Source organism: Meriones unguiculatus, chromosome 7 (assembly GCF_030254825.1).
Source record: "Meriones unguiculatus strain TT.TT164.6M chromosome 7, Bangor_MerUng_6.1, whole genome shotgun sequence".
Taxonomy (NCBI): Eukaryota; Metazoa; Chordata; class Mammalia; order Rodentia; family Muridae; genus Meriones; species Meriones unguiculatus.
Genome location: NC_083355.1, coordinates 107,223,506 through 107,245,165, shown reverse-complemented (window position 1 = coordinate 107,245,165; position 21,660 = coordinate 107,223,506). Strand labels below are relative to the sequence as shown.

General features: G+C 46.3%; 1 protein-coding gene across 3 annotated transcripts in view; it reads left to right on the top strand.

Moving 5' to 3' along the window:
- Nucleotides 1-21,660, top strand: part of Fbln5 (fibulin 5) — a 71,294-nt gene that overhangs the window by 30,072 nt on the left and 19,562 nt on the right. For all 3 annotated transcript variants that reach the window (XM_021650207.2, XM_021650206.2, XM_060388058.1), the window contains exon 5: nt 19,245-19,367. In XM_021650207.2, coding sequence (XP_021505882.1) covers nt 19,245-19,367 — 123 coding nt within the window. The remainder of the gene's footprint in view (nt 1-19,244; nt 19,368-21,660) is intronic.

Below are 21,660 nucleotides of genomic sequence, written 5' to 3'. Positions count from 1 at the left end.
TCTGATTTCCATAGATTGATGTCTGTTGTCTTAATAACTAGTCTTCATCTTATTTCTTGAGACAGCCTTTCTCTGAATCTGGATCTTGCCGATTCATCTAGACTTGCAAGGTGGTGAGACGTAGGGATCTGTCTGTCTCTACCACCCTGTGCCAGGCTCACAGACCTAAACTGCCATGCCTGGCTCTTTTACCTGGGTCCTCATGTGCACGCTCCAAGAACTTTTCTGAGTGAGCTATCTCTCCAGTCCCTGGGAGGTTTTCTTAGTATCCACTTTGCATATTCATTTCTAAGATAACCACCTTGGTCATGACATAACACAATTTGTTTAAAATAGCTGTCTGATTTGTTTGGCTAGCACTTTGTTTAGGATTTTGGACAGAAGTATCTACAAATTAAAGTGGCCTCTCGCATTCCTGTTTTGAATTATGCTGGCTGATTCTGGTATCATAGCATCTTGATAGAGTGAGATTTTTTTTTTTCCCTTTCTTATTCTTTGGAAAGCTAAACTGATCTATTCGTGGACTGTTTCGTGGAAACTTCATTAGAATTTTCCTGTAAGATCACTGAGGTCTGGTATTTGTGTGTGCGTTGTGAATGGGAAGGTTTTCAGCTGCCAATATAAATTCTTAACAATTATGGGGCAATCTGACTGTTTGGACTTTCTAGTCTCTTTTTCTTTTTCCAGGCATAGTCTTACCATGTAGGGTAGGCTTGGCTCAATCTGTAGTCCAGGCTGTTCACAGACTGGCAGTGCTCCTGCCCCTGCCATGTGGGACCCCAGGCAGGCTCCGCTTCATCTGGCTCTTCATTCCTCCCTCAGTCATTTTTCAGAGTTATGTTTTTCTAAGGATTACTCCATTTATGCTTTTTAGACTTATTTGCATGAACTCTTTCCTACATTCTCTGAATCATCTTTTTATTCTCCATTACATCTATAGCTTCTTTTCTGTTTCCATTTTCGAATATTTTTTTTGTACTACCAGTTTCTTGAAGAGATTTATTTTTATTTATTTTAAATTATATGTATGAGCATGTGAGTTCCTGGGCCTGCTGAGGCCAGAGCCTTCAGGTGACCTGGAACTAGGGGTGCAGGTGTTCCTGAGAACTACACTTGGGGCCTCTACAAGAGCAGGACATGGTCTTAACCACTGAGCCATCTCTCCAGCTCTCCAACTTTGTTTTTTCTAAATGACAAATATTGCCAAGTCATAGAACAATTTAAACATTTTAAAGAGCCAATCTCTGGCTTTGTTAAACTCGTTTCTTTTGTTGTTTTCCCTTCTTTTTATTTTTTTCCTGCTTTTATCTTTCACAAATACTATCTTAAATTATGTGTATGTGTGTGTCTGTGTACAGATAGGGGTGTACATGCCCACAGAGGTCAGAAGAGAACGTTGGCTACTCTGGTGCTGAAGTCACAGGCTTCTGTTAAGCCGTCTGCTGGTGCTGGGAACTGAGCTCAGGTCCTCTGCAAAAACAGCACGCATTCTCAACCGCTGACCCATCTGTTCCACCCTCCGCCGTGATCTTTATTGTCTTCTTTTTAAATGCTGGATTTCTGTTTTATTTTCCCCCATTTATGATTCCTCAGGCTTCGCTCATAATTCATTAACTTTAAATGTTGACATTTTTCTCACTCTCTGCGTGTGAGAAGACACACCCACACAGTGTTCTACAAGCTTGAATATATAGTGACGTGTTATTTACTGATGGGAACATGTGTTATCAGGCAGTTTTGTCTTTCTGCGGACATTTCGGTCTGTACATACACAGACCAAGACGGGATAATGTCTTAGTTAGTTTTCTATTACTGTGATAAGATGCATGGCCAAGACAACTTATAGAAGAAAAAGCTTACCTGGGACTTACGCTTTCAGAGGAGTATGGCCGTCATGGTGGGGAGCAAGCATGGCAGCAGGCAGCCAAGCAGGCACAGCACAGGAGCGGTATTCAGCTGAAATCCCGACACAAGCATGAGGCAGAAAGAGCTAACTGGGCATGATATGGGCTTTTGAAACCTCAAAGCCCGCCCCCAGTGGCTATGTCCTTCAACAAGACTATGTCTTTTAATCCTTCCCAAACAGTTCCACCAACTGTGGACCCAAGTATTAAGATATATGAGCCTATGAAGGCCACTGTCATGCAAGCTAACACAGCTGGCCTCCGCCATATCTGGACTACATGGTACAGCTTTGCTCCCAAGCTACAAACCAATATAGCATGTTACAATACGGAACGCTGCAGGCAACCGTAACACGTAAGTATTTACTTATGCCCTCTAGGTGACAACCTGTAGGCATCTGTGTATCTAAAGCTAGAAAGGTACTATAAAAACACAGGGGAAGGGTTGGTAGAACCTGAAGGACTCCGGTCCCCCATGGCTCCCGCAGAATCTGGAGTCTAAGGCATTCATTCTCAACCTGTGGGTCGAAACCCCTCTGGCAAACCTCCATCTCCAAAAATGCTTATGTTATGATTCACAACAGTAGCAAAATCACAGACGTGAAGCAATAACAGAAAGTGATTTTATGCTTAGGGGCCACCAGGACATAAGGAGCTGTACTAGGAAAGTTGAGAGCCACTGTTCCTAAGGGAAAGCATGTTTAGTTTTAAATAAGTGATTAAAGAGTTTTAAAGAAAGCAAATTTTTTGTTGTTGTTATTGTTTTCTTTCTTTCTTTTTTTCTTTTTTACTCCATTTCAACTTTTGGGCCCTGAATAATATGTGTAGTCTATTGTTGTCTGAAATGCCATTTCGTCATAGTGTGTACAGCATCTTCATGCTATAAGATCAAAGAATATGCCAGTTTTTATTGTGGTTACATCCTAGTCTATGATGTATGGAGTGGTGAGTTCTTTAAATTGCACGGCTATCAGAATTTATCTTTTCATATTATTTCTATTTAATTGCATCCTCGTCAGGAAACATGATCTGCCTGATACAGGGTCTGTAAAGTTTATTTGGAATATGTTTATTATTTTAAAGTTTGTAGTGCCCAGCCCAGTGCCAAGAACCTAGGATCTGCTTGGTGAATGTTTGGGGAGAGAGTGAATGGTGAATGAATAGATGTCTGTTGACTGCTTGTCACAGTTGTCTCTTCCTGAAGTCAGACCACCCAGTTCTGTCAGCTAGAGCGTGTTGAAGAAAATTCTACACACTCAGAAATGTGGTGACCTGAAGACCCTCCCCACCCCGGCCTGCTCACTTTCTGTTCTTTGATATCTGAAGCAGACATGGGAGGTTTGCTGCTTGCAAAAGTGGTGACTTGAAACTCTACCACAGTTTCAAACTTCACAAATGTACATAATAACCCATTTGTTTATTGTTTGATCTGCAGAGAGGCGATTTTTCCATGTTGGCAATAATTCTATAAAATTCATTTAAGATGGCATGTCCTCCAGTGAATCTCTCTCTCTGGCTTTGTGTTGTGTATACGTGTTTACATGGGTGATGCCTGTATATATACGGATATGCTTGAGTGTACATGCACGCAGAAGCACAGGCTGACATCAATTGCCTTCCTCAATTTCTCTCCACCTTATTTTTTTCTATTTGTTTTATTTATTTTAATTTTTTATTTTAAATTGCATTTTTATTTTTTATATTAATTGCAGTTTATTCACTTTGTAGCTCCCTCCCACATTCCCTCTCAATCCCATCCTCCCTCCCTCAGTTCCCCACTATACCCTTTCCCTAGTCCACTGATAGGGGAGGTCCTCCTTCCCTTCCCTCTGACCCTAGTTTATCATGTCTCATCAGAACTGGCTTCATTGTCCTCCTCTGTGGCCTGGCAAGGCTGCTCCCCCATCAGGGGGAGGCTGTCAAAGAGCTAGCCACTGAGTTCATGTCTTGTTCCCCTTACTAGAGTATCCATTTGGAGACAGAGCTTCCATGGGCTATATCTGTACAGGGGTTCTAGGTTATCTCCATGCATGGTTCTTGGTTGGAGTATCAGTCTTAGAAAAGACCCCTGTGCCCAGATATTTTGGTTCTGTTGCTCTCCTTGTGGAGCTCCTGTCCTCTCCAGATCTTACTATCTCTCCCTTCTTTCATAAGTTTCCCTGCACTCTGCCCAAAGTTTGGTTATGAGTCTCAGCATCTGCTTTGATACACTGCTGGGAAGAGACTTTCAGAGGCCCTCTGTGGTGGGCTCCTGTTCTGTTTCCTATTTTCTCCTTCTTCCAGTGTCTGTCCCGTTTGTCTTTCTGAGTGACGATTGATCATCTTACCCAGGGTCCTCCTTCTAGCTCAGCTTCTTTAGGTGTACAGATTTTAGTATCTTTATCCTATATTATATGTCTAGTATCCACTTATAAGTGAGTATGTATCGTGTATGTGTTTCTGTTTCTGGAATACCTCACTCAGTCCACCTTGGTTTTTTTAAAGACAGTTTTTTTTTTTTCCTTCTTCTGAACTTGGATTTGAGTAGGTCAGACTAGCTGGCCAGCAAGCCCCAGGAGTCCTCCTGTCTTCGTCTGTCCAGTGCTGGTTACAGACATATGGTACCATATTTGCCCTTTACATGGCTGCTGGAGAGCTAAATGCAGGCTCTCGATTTTACACAGCAGGCACCTTACCAAATGAGCCATCTAAGCCCCTCTTATCTTGTGAATCTCCCATATTCAGGCATGATACGTTTATTTTAAAATGGAGGGGGGGTTGACATTAACCCAGTTAGCACTTGGAGAGTTAAGTTGTTGTTTTTTTTAAAGATCTATTTATTTATTTATTTATTTATTTATTTATTTATTTATTTATTTATTTATTTATTTATATAGTATTCTGCCTGCATGTGTGCCAGAAGCCCAGAAGAGGGCACCAGATCTCATTATAGATGGTTATGTGAGTCATCATGTGGTTGCTGGGTATTGAACTCAGGACCTCTGGAGAGCAGACAGTGCTCTTAACCGCTGAGCCATTCTCTTCAGCCCACTAGTTAAGTTCTTAAGATGTCCACTAACCACCTCTGTCCCATTTTACCATTTATAACAGGTGGTAATGTCTTAAGCTTGCCTAAGAGGATGTACCTGAATGAAAAGTAGACTTCGGTCCGCTCCTGGAGACCACTAGACAAAGAATGCAAACTCCAGCCTGTTCTGCTCCTGTTCACTACAATTGGCCGAAGGAAGGACAAACAAACAAACAAACAAACAAACAAACAAAATGCCAAGCCCTGACCAAGCAGCACATTTTTCTTTATGAATCAATAACTACTTCATCATGTTGAACTGGGAAGAATAGATTGCCACTTCTCTGTCTTTTCAGGAACCCCTTTGATATGCCTGTCAAACAGGTCCAGAGAGGGGTCCACAGGGAAATACCGGAACATCCTGATTTCAGAGCAAATCCCAGGAAACATGTTAGTGTTTATAACACACACACACACACACACACACACACACACACACACACACACACACCACACACACAGCCCTCCCTGTCTCTCTCTATGTTATAAAAACTGTGTTATAGAAACACTGTCTTGCTTTTCTATCTCAACAATCTCCCTGTATTGTAACATGCTCACATAGTTGAATCCTCTCTGTATACACTGTAGAAACACTGTTTGTGATGGAGGCATGCCTGGCCAACTAGAAAGCTTGGGACCACAGCGCACTGTGCTCCCAAGTCCTTTCTGAAGTGGCATCAGGCAAGTCTCCCCCATCTTGCCTTAACTTTTTCCCTACCTGGTTACTGTACACATGGAGTTCTTCCTCCTGTGTCCTCCAGGGGGCGTCCTCTGCCTGCCTCAGCTCAGGTAGGCACCTGGCCCTCAGAGGATTCCAGTTTGCCAGCCTCTCCAGACAGAGTCAGGAGACCTTTTTTCTCAGAGAAGGTGGTGTCAGGGTAGGAAGACTTCCCCGAAGGCTAATGTGGCGCCAGTGTGAGATTCAAGCCCGGCTTTCAAACCTTTCTTTCTCTTTTTCATTTAGAAGATAGGTCTTCCTGCCTCCCTCCTCTGCTTTCTTCTCCTCTGCTAGTGAAACCCAGTCTCCCTGTCTAAAGAGCAGTCCCGGACTGGGAAGACCAGTTCCCTGACTGGCATTGTGGTAAGGATTTGGCTCCTACTGAGGTACTATTACCACTAATCCTCATTATACCTGAGAAAGCCAGGGTTTTTAGGGGCTGATGAAAAGGACCCCTTAGCATTTGTTTTACGTTATGTGTCTAAAAAGCGAGGGCAGGAGGATTTGAACCAGGCCTGGCTCCCAGCTCCCCTGTGGCTGCCTCTCTGCTGCCCTTTGAACCAGATTTTCAGAGGCTGGATTTATTCCCACTTCCATTATAATGCAGAGCTCTTTGTACCTACTTTCCTGCCTTCATGGTTTTCATCTCCAGCCCCTTTCTCCCTGGCTCCTGGGTTCCATGCAGGAACACCAAGTTGCAGGAGAGCTGTGGGCTGTCTGATCACAGAGCTCAGAGGCTCAGGGCACAGCACGGCTGCTGCGGTCTTCCTTCTGGCATTTAGCGATAGCGCATAGGTCACTTGTTTATCTCTCTGATCAGGAACAGTTTGTAAAATCTGGAATGAAGCCCAGTGAAGAAATAGGCTTTGATTCTCAGCCATCAGTTTCTCTGTACTCTGCCTTGACCGTCTTCAGGGGGACAGCTCAGCCATGCTGGGTGTGTTTACACGGACAGGAAACAGAGAGCTCAGATCTCAACTCTGTCTTTCAACTTGAAAACTGCACCCATCGGACAACCTTTCTCCCCTTAGAAACCATCATTCTGCTCTCTGTCTCTATTTGGCTCCCGTGGGCATGTCACAGAAGAGGAGTTAGGTAGTGCTTGTCCTTTGCAACTGGCCCGTTTGGCTTCACAGAATGCCATCAAGGTTCTTCCAGGTCATCACCTGTAACTGCAGAGGCTAGCTCTGCCAGCCTTCCTAGAATGCCCTAAGATACAGAGACTCAGTCTGTCCGTGCCCCGTGAGGGTTTATTGCCCTGAGGATGGGTAAGTGTGAGCTGAAGTATTCAGTCCTTCTTGCTCCACTGATAGTTCTCTCTGCTCACTGGGCATGCGCCCTGACTTATTTGTCACACTGAGCTAGCGGTGTAAACCTTGGAGAGCAGCTGGAAAACGTGATGAATTACTGTTGGTGAAGAAATTGGCACATGCGAGCCCCTTCACAAATGCGGCTATTCATTATTATTGAGACACTTAGGTCCTGTCCGGGGTTGCTGGCACCTGTATGTCTTAGTACACCGAGGCAGTAGAAAGGCCCTCGTCTTTGTCCTAGGAGCTCCCGTTCCTTAGGAGAGGACCGATTTATTTTATGTATGCATGTATTTATTTTTTTAAATAATTTTTATTTTTTAATATTAATTACAGATTATTTACTTTGAATCCCAGCTGTAGCCCCCTCCCTCATTCCCTCAAAATCCCACCCTTCCTCCCTCATCTCCTCCCTGTCCCTCTCTAAGTTCATTGATAGGGAAGGTCCTCCTCCCCTTCCATCTGACCCTAGTTTATCAGGTCTCATCAGGACTGGCTTATGCATTTATTTTTATGAATTTATGTATTAGATCATCTATCTATCTATCTATCTATCTATCTTCTTCTTCTTCTTCTTCATCATCATCATCATCATCATCATCGTCTTAGTGGGTACAAGGCAAATAGCTTTTAAATGAACATTCTATGTCAAGTCCTGTTCTTGGCATGGGGGCAGTCTACAAAAACAATGTTAAAACTGGTCTGCTGGTGGGACAGGCTCTCTGTTTCTGAACATGTGAACACTTACATCAACATCACTTAGGATGTCTGTTCAAAATACTGGCTACTGGAACTCTCTCCAGATGTCCTGAGATAGGAGCTCTATTTAAAAACAAAACAAAAGAAAACAAAACAAAACAAAAAAAACACTGCAAGGAGATTCTTTTTTTTTAATTAAGTAATTTCTTTTTTATTTTTATAATTACAGTTTATTCGCTTTGTATCCCAGCTCCCTCTTCCCCTCCCAATCCCACTTTCCCACTCTCTTCTCCCCCCATGCCCCTTCCCAGTCCACTGATAGGGGTAGATTCTCCTCCCCTTTCTTCTGATCCTAGTCTATCAGGTCTCATCAGGAATGGCTGCATTGTCTTCCTCTGTGTCCTGGTAAGGCTGCACTCCCCTGTGAACAAAGAATAGGCCAATCAGTTCATGTCAGAGACAGTCCCTGTTCCCATTACTAGGGAACCCACTTGGACACTGAACTGCCAGGGGCTAACATCTGTGCAGGGGTTCTAGGTTATCTGCAAGGAGATTCTTTTTTTATTTTTATTAATCACAGTTTATTCACTTTGTCTCCCTCCTGTAATTCCCTCCCTCCTCCCCTCCCAATCCTATTCTCCCTCTTCCCCACCCATGTCCCTGTCCCAGTCCACTGATAAGGGAGGTCCTCCTCCCCTTTCCTCTGATCCTAGTCTACCAGGTCTCATCAGGAGTGGCTGCATTGTCTTCCTCTGTGTCCTGGCAAGGCTACTCCCCCCCTCAGGGGGGAGGTGATCAAAGAGCAGGCCAATCAGTTCCTGTCAGAGACAGTCCCTGTCCCCATTACTATGGAGCTCACTTGGACACTGAGATGCCATAGGCTACCTCTGTGCAGGGGTTCCAGGCCATCTCCATGAGTGGTCCTTGGCTGGGGTATCAGTCTCAGAAAAGACCCCTGTGCCCAGACTTTTAGGATCTGTCACTGTCCTTGTGGAGCTACTGTCCTCTCCAGGTCTTACTATCTGCAAGGAGGTTCTTATACACACCAACAGCAAGCTCAGTGGCTCTTCACAGGGCTGTGTTAAATCTTGCTGGGTTTCCACTTAACTATTTGCCCAGAGTGGACTTCTGACCATCTTCTAATGGAGAGCCTCCCATAGGTTTCCAGCTTGCAGCCAAGGTGGAGAAGCTCTGGACTAGACCCTGTTTCCTCCCAGCGGGAAGACTTTGTGTGGGGAGAATGGTTCCCAAAGGATGCAGACTCTGCCACAGCAGCCTCCCACCTTTCCTCACACAGCTTCTGTTCCACAAACCCATCCCTCCTGGGGATGCCCTGCATGCTCCCCCTAGCATCGCCTTTGTTGTATAACGAGGATTGTCTGGCCCCTGTTTGTCCTCAGAGATATTCCCACATGTTGTTTGTCTTTGAATCCCTAGAACCTAGGACAGTGTTGACGTATGGAGAATGGAAATGTATGGGGCACAGATGTACAGTGTATGATAGGCTCTGGGAACTGTGCCCTTGGTGGCAGGAGGGAGGGCTGGCAAGAGCCAGAAGGACAGATGGCTGACAGCCTCCTTGGCCTTCTTGTGCTCCTCACTGGAGAAACCCAGGCTGCTGCTGACCTCTGAGGGGTGGAAGCGAGTGGTGGCACCCATTCTGCAAGCCAGGTAAATACTTTTTACTCAGTCCCAACATTTATTTTAGTTTCCAGACAGGGTGGTGAGAAGCAGGGTGAGGCTTCAGCCCTGGGCTGTGTGGGTGGCTCTTGCTCCTAGGTTAGGGTCACTCCTCACCCAGAGCCAGTGACTCCCTAGACTCTTACTGTCAATGGCATCCTCATTCTGCTCCCATGATTCCTACGCACCTTCACCTCTTTCTTCTACCCACTAAGGTTTCACCTTCTCTTGGTCATAGGGAAGGTACTTTCTGATTGACTGGAGAGGAGAGATCATTGACCCTTCTAGGATAGAAGGGCAGCAGCAGGAGAAAAATGACTGAGTGAGCAGGTCCCTGGATAAAGTATGAGAACCCTTAGCCACTAGCTGGTCCACTTCTTGAACTGTGTAACACCAAAAGAGCTGCCAGTCACTTTTTCCCCTGTGCCCTAGAAAATTGGCTGCAGGAAACAGATGTAGGTGAGGAAGATTTTCCTATACCATACAGCATCCAAGTCTGTTCCCACCTCCCAGAGTTGAAGACACTCCTTGTCACACACTTTCTTTTTAATTAAAATTTAAGTGTGCATTTTACGTGTGCATGTGTGTGTATGGAGACTGGAGAATAACCTTGGCTGTAACTTTCAGTATCATATTCCTTTTCTTTGAGACAGGTTTCCTCGTTGGCTTGGAGCTGATCAATGAGGCTAGACTGACTGACCAGCAAGCCCCAGGGATCCTTCAATGTCTCTCCCCAGTTCTGGGATTCGAGTCTGTGCCACCACCTCAGAATTTTTATGAGGTTCTGGGGTTTGAACTTGGGTTCTTATGTTTGTGAGGCAAGCACGTTACCAATTGAGCCATGCCTTGTCGCATCTGCATGCTTATGAGCTATGCCTGTCTTCTGTCCTTGGTGTAAGCCCTAGGGGGGCAGGTAGGGTATTTCTTATCAGAGATTAGAAGGCCGAGACACAGCAGATCAGCGATGAGTACAGGTTTGTCCTGGTAAATGGTCGAGGGAGTCAGAGTTTTATCAGTATCCCTTTCACCTCAGGGGTGGGAAGGGAACACCTGCAGATTTCCTTACCAGTGGAGCTCCGAGGATAGCCCAGGGAGGGGATGTTTGTTGCTGTTGCTGGACTGATTAATTCCTTAGGGTGGATTTGCACACCTGCGTATTCCCACACAAGTACCAGGGCTCATGAGGGTTTTGTTCTAGATGGAAAAATAGATCAGATTTCTACTTGAGTCCTAAGGGATCCTGCTGATGTCTGCTTTCAGGGCAGGGAGGGCTATCGTTTTTTTTCCCCCTCACTCTTCTCAGGGTAAACTTTCTCTGGGATTCGAAGCCTTCTGAAGAAGAAAGAGGAAGCTATATCAGGCATTGCTATGAAAATCGGGGCCTTGCCTAATTAATGTGTTGATATACTGATTCCCAGTCTGATGGGACAGGAAATAAGGTCTTGGGGGTGACGATATTTGGATGGGGTCATGAGGGTGGAACCCTCTGCTGGGACTTATAAGGGAACACATTTTCTTGAGGTCTTTGCCACATGAGAACCCTTCCCAGACACTGAAAAATGGTGGTGCCATTAACTAAGACAGAATACTGGGAGTAGAGAGCTGGCCTGTGTGTGTGTGTGTGTGTGTGTGTGTGTGTGTGTGTGTGTGTGTAGTTCACAGACTGACACTGAGAAGAAGAAGACAGGAACATGCTGGGCTTGGTGGTGCATGACTTTAATCCCAGCATGTTGGAAGCAGAGGCAGGTGGATCTCTGTGAGTTCCAGGCCAGTCAGGGCTACATAGTGAGACCCTGTCTCAAAATGAAATGTAAAAAAAGAATGAGATGGAGGAATTTGCTCAGAGGAGATGAGGAAACAGGGCACTTGGGGAGCCAGGAAAATGTCAAGATTCAAGATCCATGCAGCTATGAGCTGTGATCTTACAGATTTGGTGGAAGATGCCATGTGTTGTTGGAAAATCTTGACCTTTCTCCTACTTGGGATCTCTGTGCTTTGGTCATCACCTTGGAGGCAGTATTTCTAAGAACTTGGTTAATATGTGGGGAATTTGAGTGTACTCATGGGAAACTTAACACCAAGAGTGAACTAATGGGGGGGGGGGTGGCTTTCAAGACATGTGGTGCTGTAGATCAAGGCCTTGGTACCCAGTCACAGTGGGCACCCGCCACTACAGGTCAGGATTGAAGTGTGGAGGTGGTGCCTCCTGGAAGAGCAATCTGTGTGGGCCAGACTACACTAGGAATTTTAGTTATTTATTTTTAAAGATCTATCTATGTACTATCTATCTATCTATCTATCTATCTATCTATCTATCTATCTATCTATCCACCTACCTATCTATCTAAGAGTGGTTTCTCTGTGTCCACCTGCCTCTGCCTCCTAAGTGCTGGGATTAAAGGTGCGTGCCATTATACCTGGCTTATTTTATTTGTAACTACGTTCGATGTGTGTGTCTGTGTGGGCATGTGCAGGTATAAGCATGTGAGTGCTGGTGCCTGTGACAGCCAGGAGAGGACATCAGGTCCCACAGAGCTGGAGTTACAGGTGGGTGGGTGTTGCCAGATGTGGGTGCTGGGACCTCTACTTGGGCCCTCTGCTAGAGCAGTATGCACACATAGCCTCTGAGCCATCTCTCCAACCCCTCTCAGGGCTCTAATAAGACTCCAGATTCTCAGTGCGTCCTTGGGGGTAGGAGGGGTGGTGACCGGAGATCCCTGGATATCAGAATCCTTCTATATTCATGTCTTTTATTACGAACTTGCCGAGTGTTTGTTCATAATCTACTCATCCACCCCAAACTTTAAATCATCTCTAGGCTGCTTACAACACCCAATACAATATGAATGCTATGTGAGTAATGACTATATTGTGTTTGGGTAGAGAGCTATGATAAGACAAAAGGTTGCTTGGTGCATGTCACCCTAGCATCTGTGAAGAGATACTATGGTTACATAGTAAGACCCTGTTCAAGGGGGACAGGAATAAAATTGGTATGCTTCTGGTTTCCACGTGTCCTCAATATGCAGGCGGGTGAGTCTGTGGCTGCAGAACCCGTGGATACTGGGAACTGAGTGTGCTCTTGTAGCCAGCAGGCTTTATCTTAAAGAAGTTTCATTATAGATCCTTAAACGCATCCTCTAGGTTATCTTGAGCACTTCCTGAACGCGGGCACAGAGCTCAGCCTCACTCAGAGGACTGTAGCACCTCCTTATGCAAAGCATAGTCCCTGGGCCAGAAGCATAGGTGTCACCAGGGAGCTGTTAGACACGAGGCATCTCAGAACCCCATAGTAACAAGATCCACACTGATTCGTATACACATGAAGGTTGAAAAGAATTGCTCTCATACAGATTCCTTTGCCCCAGACTCATTTAGATCACTTAAAAAAAAAAATACAGCATGCCAAGCGTCAATCCCAGACATTCTCAAAGAGTCAGTGATGCTTGTGGACAGCGAGGGCTGGAAAATGTTTTCTGGTATACATCCAACCCCTTCTCTGTTGATGGACAGATGACAAGAATCTAATGAATGGAAATCTAATTTGAGTGCTATGCTGTTTGCTTTAGAGTCACAGTAATGGCCTAGATCTTAAGCCCCTAAAGACCATGTCCAGGTTGCCAGTCAGCAGGCCTGCCCTCTCAATTTGAGAACGTCTTGACTCATGATGCTCCTGAAGACCTCCGTGTTGTCTCTTTCCTACTGCAGTGGCCGCCCATACTCTGGCACAAGTTGAATGGCCTTGGCCAACTCACTGCCCATATTGAAAGCAAGCTCATCCAGTTTCTGTTTACCATGTATCCCGTGGATGAAAATAATTACCCACCAACCAATCTGATCCTCATTACTGACTCTGTGAAGATCAGAGCTAAGGCCATCTGAGAACACTCCTCTGAGCCCTCACTTTGTGGACAGATGAATAGCATCCAGGGAGAGTCTGGGCCTCAGATTCCAGCTGGTTCCATCCAACAGGGAAGGATTCCTTTGTTGTTTTTTTGGAAAATGGTCTACATATTTGCTGCCTAATCAGCGGTACAATGCTGAATATTGAGCATTGAGATGAGGGTTGTAAACACGGAAGGATTTGACTCCTAACGATCATGCAAGAGGGTCAGGCACATGGAATACAGATGTGCTAGGAATTTAGCAAGCAAGTTCTCAAACGCTGAGGTCTTTAATTAAGCAGGTGTTTGGGAAGTAGGTCCTGCATGGCTTCCAGCCTTGGCTGGGTTGGGCTGCCTGAAAAATGGCAGTAGCCCAGCTCAGCAGCAGGGCTGAAATAGCCTTCACTCAGAGACGCAGGAATGCGGCAGTATTATTCTCCTTTTTCTTATCAAACCCCATTAGCTTGGGCAAGGAAGGAACAACAAAAACAACCAAAAATTGGCCGGAAAAGCATGTTGTTTCACCAACTAAAAATCTACTACCACAGAAATGATTTCTGCCGTGTCCAAAAAGGAAGAGTGGAGTCCTTGGAAAGGGGTAGACTCGAGGTACTTTTGGACAGTTTCTCCCACTGTTGTCCAGCAAGAATGTTTCCCTCTGGCTGATGGCTTTTTTTTTTTTTTTTTTTTTTTCACACCAGAACAGTCATGTTCAGTGGTGGCTGCCTAACCCAGCTTTACTTGTTCACAGAATTGGAGCTTGGGTGCAGAAAAGGGAAAATCAGACCCAGGAGGTTAAGGAATGGCTGTGGAATTCTTTGAGATAGTCTCTTTGTGTTTCAGCTTCCTGTTACCCTAGAAAGACCTTCAGATGCCGGAGCGCAGGTAGAAAGTGAGATGCTCTTGGAAGATTGTGCCTGTCATTTTCTCATCTTGCCATAATCTCCTACTGTGCAGTGTGTTAGAGATCTGAGGGAGAGAGGCCCTGGTCATGTCCACACGTCACTGAGCCTCAGCGCTAAGATCTTGGCTGTCTTGGTTAAGCTCTAGGCCATGGTTCACAGAAGGCAGAAGGCAGACTTCCTCATCTTCCACAGTTGGTAGGGACAAGTTGTCACCGGCCAATAAACTGGAATTCCTGAGAGCCCACTTGTGGCAGGCACTGGTGATGGGGTGAGGATGCCTGGTAATGGAACCATCTCCCAGCAGCCTGGGAGACAGATGTTTTGGCAGCTATCAGGTAGGACACCCATAGGATCTCCCATAGGTCCCATGGAGGATGTTGGATGCATTCTGCACTCCTCAGTTATCAGTGTGGGAACCCAGACCCGCACTCCTCCGTGTCAGCCCCTCATGTTCTTATTCTTTTGCAAGCCAGCCTTTTCTGGAGAGGTCTCAGCCCACTGCTGGTTTTATTTCCCCCCCGTTTAAACTTTGGTGCTAAGAGAATGGCTCAGAAAATGTTCTCCCCGTGGCCTGGTGGAAACATGGGCGTTCTGTTTTCTAGTTTTAATTTTTTAAAAAGTTAAATGTATGTATGTATGTATGTATGTACGCATGTACATATGTATCCATTCTCTCATTTCTACATGTTATGGTGCACATGTGGAGGCCAGAGAATATCTTATGTGAGTCCATGTTTTTCCTCTACCATGTGAGTCCTGGGAATCAAATCAAACCCAGGCCATCAAGCTCGGAAATGAGCACCTTTATCTACTTAACCATCTTGCCAGTCCTGTCATTTATATTCTTAAATTTTAATTCAGTATGTTGTCTTCCCTCTCCCCCCACAGTATTTGGCTATGTAGTCCTGTTTGGCCTGATACTCAGTATATAGCCCAGCCTAGCCTCAAACTTTTGGCAACCCTCCTGCCTCATGTGCCACCACATCCAGCTTGCATAAAAAAATTTTTTTTTAAGTTTTATTTTTGTTTACACACATGTGTCTGTGCAAGTATATGTCACATGTGTGTGGATGCCCACAGTGGCCAGAAGGCAGAGGTCAAATGCCTTAGAGCTAGAGTTCTAGGTGGTTGTGATCCATCTGATGATGTAGGTTCTGGGAACCCAAGTCAGGCCATCTGGAAAGAGAGCAAGTGCTCTTAGCCATGGAGCCAGCTTCCCAGCCCAGGTTTTTAAAGAACATTTTCTTGCAGTTAGAATTGTTCATGTGAAAAGAGTCTCAATGCTTTCCTGTTAACTTTCAGGAGTACATGCCGAAATGCAGAGTGTGTTTATATAAATACTCTATGCAGCAACAGTAGGCATACATTTGCATGCTATTTCCTGCAGTGTATCTGTGATGGCACGTTGTTGTGCTTATGTATGGAAATTATTAGTTAATTAACTGAGAGTCAATGCAAAGGGTGCTCTCAAAACCATTTCATATGGGACAAAAACTTGTGTGGTGCTTTCTGAGAAGAGACACCAGCAGCAGGATACTCACAAAGTCTTCAGAGAACCTAAAACCCGGGGTGCCAGTCACCTGTTGCTTCCACTGCCTATGTTTGCTCCAGGGTCTAGAGCCAGAGGTAGCTATAGCCTCTTCTCAGGCTGCCTCGTGACTCAGAGTGGAAGAATGTTTGGTGGTCCCCAGGATGACTGACAAATGTGCAGTGGTGGGAGAAGCCAGAACCTCTATTTGCAGCCTCTGTGAGAGCCTCCCTTCCTTCCTACTGCTGTGGCCCACCTGCGCATGTCTGCTCACTGTCTGGCTTAGAAGATAAGACGTTGCTAGCAGCATAGAATGCTTGATGACCTCATGTAGAGTACGGTCCTGGGCCCAGGAACCTGCTCTGCCTTTGGCTTTCCTCAAAAGGCGTCAAAGCACAGTAGCAACAGGTCTGACACTTTTTTTCTGAGGAAACAGCTGTCTGTGACCGAGAAGGCCACACAGGGGCCACACGAAGGACACAACGACAGCTTAGCTGGTGCCTCCTGGGACAACAGAGCTGTGAGGCTTGGTACAAAGGAGGATTTCTTCTTGGGCGGGAGCACGCTGGGCCTGTCCAGGTTCCAGAAAATGTCAAGAGCGCCTTTGTCAATTCCTGAGAGGCTGGTCACCTGGACAGCACTTAGACATTTTTTCCACCTGGGGAGAAGCCAGCCGCAGTTGCTGTGGTGGGCTCCTCCAGGTGCCCGAGCAGCTGAGCTGGGGTGCAGCTCCTGGGAGGACGCAGGGAGCCAGCAGGTGATGCTTAGTCCATTTGTTGGGAGCGCTATGCTTGACATCAGCTCTCTGAAACGGTCAGGAGGTTTGGACACTCTCTTTCTCTCTCTCTCTCCCCTCTCTCACACTCACACCACACAGCATAAAGAACTCATGAGTAAGCGCATGAACCGGTGATCATCCTCACTCAGCGTTCTTTTCTCTGAGGAGCCCATCCCTGACCATCGCACCGGAAAGGAGCTAGACATGATTGCACACAAGGCTAATGACACCTGCTCAGGTTGCCCTAACTTGTGCTTTTCCACTGATGCAGAAAAGGACGCCCTGCCAAAGAATGTCCTTGGAGTCGCTCTGCGTATTTTTCCTTCTGTTATTTAAGTCAGATGGATTTAATGTAAGCAATTCAGCCGTGGGCTGGAATCTGCAATGCCTCCGTCACCCCCTTGTGGAGATGCAGATTGAACATTTCCAGTTCGGGCTCCTGGGGCAGGTGTGGAAGCTGACGGTGCTTTGCAGGGTGGTGGCCGCTCTTAAATCCCGCATTCCAAAATCCTGTCAGTTAGTTGGCCAAAGAAGCCTGGCCGGGGTTTAACCGTGCTCTTGTTGCAGGGATCTACTGGTCTACCAAGTTCTCAAAACAGAGTTTATATAGACAAGTCAATATATATATATATATATATATATATATATATATATATAGTGAAATATGACATAGTGAAAGCTAATTAAATTAAGTGAAAACTAAATCTAAAAAAAATCGGAATTAATTAAGTGTATGTTTGTGCCTGCACACATGCATGCGTGAGTGAGGAGTGTGTGTGTGATTGTGTGTGTGTGTGTGTGTGTGTGTGTGTGTGTGGTCTGCATGTGAAGCTCAGAGGACAAACTGTGCGAGTCAGTTCTCCCCGCCCACCATATGGGTTCCAGGAATTGGTCTCAAGTTGTCAGGCTTGGTGGCTGTACCTCTCTTTATTCACTGATCCATCTTGCTCACCTTAAATTTTCAAGTATATGTATATGTATATACATATATATACAATCACACATACACATACATACATATATGTGCATATATGTGTGTGTGTGTAAAATCACAGAGTGAAGTCTTCAGTTTGGTAGGAAGCAGTAGAGCTTTGAAAGAAGACGAACTTCAAAGATTTTGTCTCCAGGCTTGAATGCTGTGTGTGTCTGTGTGTGTGTGTGTGTGTGTGTGCATGCACAACAGGCCCATGCTGAGGTCTGTTTGTGCTTGGTTTCTGCAGGACTGTTCTGCAGGCTTACTGTTCGTGTTACATGTCACACAAGGGCAGAGGCTTGGGAACTTGTCACCATGGTTCTCCACCAGCTCCTCACCTCCTTCTGGCCACTCTCACTTCCCATTCAAGTCAGGGACAGGAGCAGAGACTCCCAAGGTGATGTTGTTCCCAGGGCATAATCACCATCTATCATTCCCTGCTGGCAAATGTAAAATGTCCTGGCCGAGGGTGGCATTATTTATTGTCGTAAGCTTGGACGTGGATGGGGACAGGAGTGGCCACTGGCCAAGCATTATTCCCTGGCTCCCCTGGGAGGCTGGGCTGTATGGGCAGAAGTGAGGTGGAAGGGAGGCAAAGGTGGGGGGGGCAGGAGTTTGCAGCAGAGAAGTGGGCTGGAGCTTTGCATGTTGTCACCATGTCAGGGTGGAGTGGAGGTGCCACCACCTTGGCCCAAGACTCTTGGAGGAGAGCCACGCTGAGAGAAAGGAAGATTGGCTTCCCCGGGGACCCAGACACCTGTCACTTTGTGCCTGTCAGGGATTCATCAGTTTCCTTAATGTTGAGTTGTTGCAGACGGTGGGCTGTGGCAGTGTCATTTAACCCAAAGCTACCACTGCTTACCTGGGTGAATGTCACACTCCGCTGTGCTGGCTTCCTGAGCACACAGCGCTAAGCAAAGGCTTGTCTCAAGATGCTCACGGGTTCTGGTGCCTCTTAGCTCCACTACGCAGATGCAAACACGTAGTCTGTGATTAAATCCAGGACCTCAGGCATGCCTGGCAGGCACGCTAACACTGAGCTCTGTCCTCAGCCCATAGGGAAGAAAGTCTACACTGCAGTGTCAACAGGCAAATATATGAAGGAGGGAGTGGAAAGGGCAGTAAAAGGTCTCTTGGCCAGCCCCTCCTGCATCTGCTTGGTCCCAGCTATGTCCTCAGTTATCTCTGCATAAAGAAGATTTGAGTCAAGCAGGAGGAGGAGGCGTGAGCTAAGCTCGTGGCTTGGTGCTTACTGCTCCGTCAGTCCTGTTCGCCTAGCTGTCAAGAGGGATTGTGAAGTCCCATGAGGATAAATGTGGGGTCCGGCACGCCACACAGTGAATGGCAGCTCTTAGTAATATTTCTGACTTCCTGATGGTCCCTTTGGCGAGGTGGAGAGAAGGTGTCAACTAGTAAATCGTGCTGCAGTCATGAAAGAGGGGATGACAGGAAAGGGTAGGCGGGAGAGAGCCCTATCGCCAAGGAGGAGTCATTGTTGGTGTAGTCTGTGTTCAGGAAAGGTTGACAGAGGCTGAGGAGGATGAAGGCTGATGAACAGTGCTCACGGCTGTGTTTCATCCCCTTGGTGTAGTTCTCTGAGCAGGACCAGCTCTGCCCATCCTGATTAGGGGCCAGTGTGTCTATAAAGTGCCTATCAGTGAAATACTCAGACTCTTGGTGTAACCCAGTGATTTCATCAACGGCCACCCAGCTGGCCCAAAGGCGCAGCTTGCACCTCTGGTGGCTCCAGGGCTCCTAGATTTGGGTGGCTCTGTCTAGAATAATTTTTGTGTTACAGATGTGGACGAGTGTGCGACTGACTCACACCAGTGCAACCCTACCCAGATCTGTATCAACACAGAAGGAGGCTACACCTGTTCCTGCACTGATGGATACTGGCTTCTGGAAGGCCAGTGCTTAGGTAAGAGCTCCCCATGGCTCCTAGAACTCTGGGAGATGATGGTTGTCACCAATACAGTACAGTGTGGGTCCAGTATGGAGGTCCAGGTAAGCTTTTCTCTGGGCAAGTATAGAAAGCTATTGAATGACTTTACGTGTGTCACCATCCATTAAAATAAGTTTTCACCATCACTAGCACTTTGCTTTGTTTTGAAACTGTATTTTAAGGGCTTGGCCCTAAGTTTGCCGAAACCTTCCTGCCTCCCGGAAGTTTATAGCCAACCGGGAACTGAGAGAAGTGAGTTATTCTACCCTGGTTAGAAACAGTCCTGAGCCAAGGGAATACTTTTGCTTAGTTACAGAAATGCTGAAAACCTCAAAGGTAGACCAGGAGTGCCAGCGGCATCTCATCCCAGCAATGCTACCCGCCATTCCACTCTGCCCACCCCGAAGCTGTGCTCTCTCCTTTCACTCCAGAGATGTCAATTATCACCAATAGACTGGTTTTCTCCCTTGCAGCTGGCATTGGCTAGGGCTCTTTCTTCTTATCCTCTGAATTTGCATTTAGCCAAGTTGCCTCAAAGTCAGACTCAAACAACAGTATAGAAAATATATATATATATATATATATATGAAAGGAAACAAAACAAAACCCAAAAACCTTTCTTCTAGGTCTCTGGATGGAGGCTGAGTTTGGGTTTACTTTGTGACCTATCTGAAGTGTCCTTGAGGCATGATAAGCTGCCTGGTCTTGGCGTGGTTCCCCTTTCCACGCACGCACAGAAGAGCTGATGCATGCGGGCATCTGGGAATAAGATAGTCCCTGTGCATTTAAACCAACCTCTGCTCTAATGGAAAATATGATGCTGCTGGTTTGAATGTAAGCGGACTGACAAGAGGGAGTTATTTGTACAGGAACTTCTTATGTAGAACTCTGAAGCTGGAGAGGATGTTAGATGTTATGTCATCTAACTTTTATAGAGTTGGAGGCAAACTCAAAGAGGAGGAACATTTTGGATAAACTTAAAACAAGTTGGGTCTAATATCGATGTCTCTGGCTTTCTCAGCCAGATGTTTTTGTTCTTACCGCAAAGGGCACTAGAGAGATGTGGGGCAGAGTACAGGGGCCCAGCATAGACACGGAGAGGGCAGATCTCTCTGAGAGAGCTGAGAGATGCCAGGGGATGCAGTTTCTCTGCCTGTGCAGGCTGCCCTCTTCCACAGGGCACTGCGGAGGAATGCTCACAATGAGCTGACATGGCATGGCCCATTAGCATTCCCATCCGACACAGAGACCTTTGTTGACTTCCGCTGATCCCATGCCTGGCACCGGTGATGCTCCTAACTGTGTTCTGGGAAGGGATCAGGATCGGAGACTACACAACCCCAAATGCTTTCCAAGTAGGAGCTGCCTGTCTCAGGGAGATGCGGTTAGGCCGTGTTAGAAGCCAATGGAACTGAGATAAAGCAGAATCATAAGGCAGGGCACAGAATCCAGGGAGGGCTGAAAAATAGGTAATGGGTTGGGCTGGGCTGGGGGCTGGGGGGGGGTCTTTCTAGAATTAGTAGAAAGTGGGCTTAGGGATCAAGGCACAGAGAGTGCTATGTGTATCTTTCTGAAGGCCAAGGTTCCAGGGAGGGGACATTAGAGTTTTATAGCCCGGTGGGGAGGATATGAGTCTCAGGGTCTGCTTCGGCCAGCTGCTGCCAGTTGAGCCTATGCTCATAGGGACACTGTCCTCCTGGAGAATGGTGGCTTCATTGGGGCACCCCATCTAATATGAATGAGTTATCCAGCCTGTCACTCTTTTAGCCAGGGATGTTATAGTTCCCCAATGGCATCGGGCTCCTCACAGCCTAGCGCATGTTATAGGGAGGTCCTGAGGCACAGCTCTGCCGCAGGCACACACTTCCACTGTATTGCTGCTTCCCACGGCTTGGAAGTATGTTTATCTGGAGGTTTATGTCCACTCCATCCTAACGGTGAGAGCCAAGGTGAGCACAAGTATCCGTGTACTGCCACATTCGTAGGTCTCACTGAAGCACTGCCCAGCTCATCCTCAATGGCCCCAGATCCTGTGCCTGCCTAGTCATTGTCAGTGGAGATGGAAGACAGTCATCTAGAGTTCTTCTGTTGATTTCTTTACATGCTGAGCTAATTCGTTCATGTTTAGGGTACTAAAAAGATCACAGAGAATCATAGCATTGAGATTACTATTGCATAAGTCTTGGTTAAGCCCAAGTTGGGTTAATTCTGGGAAGCCATCTTGTGTAATATCCCAATCAAAGCAGAAAAGGTTCTGGTGTTTATGGAA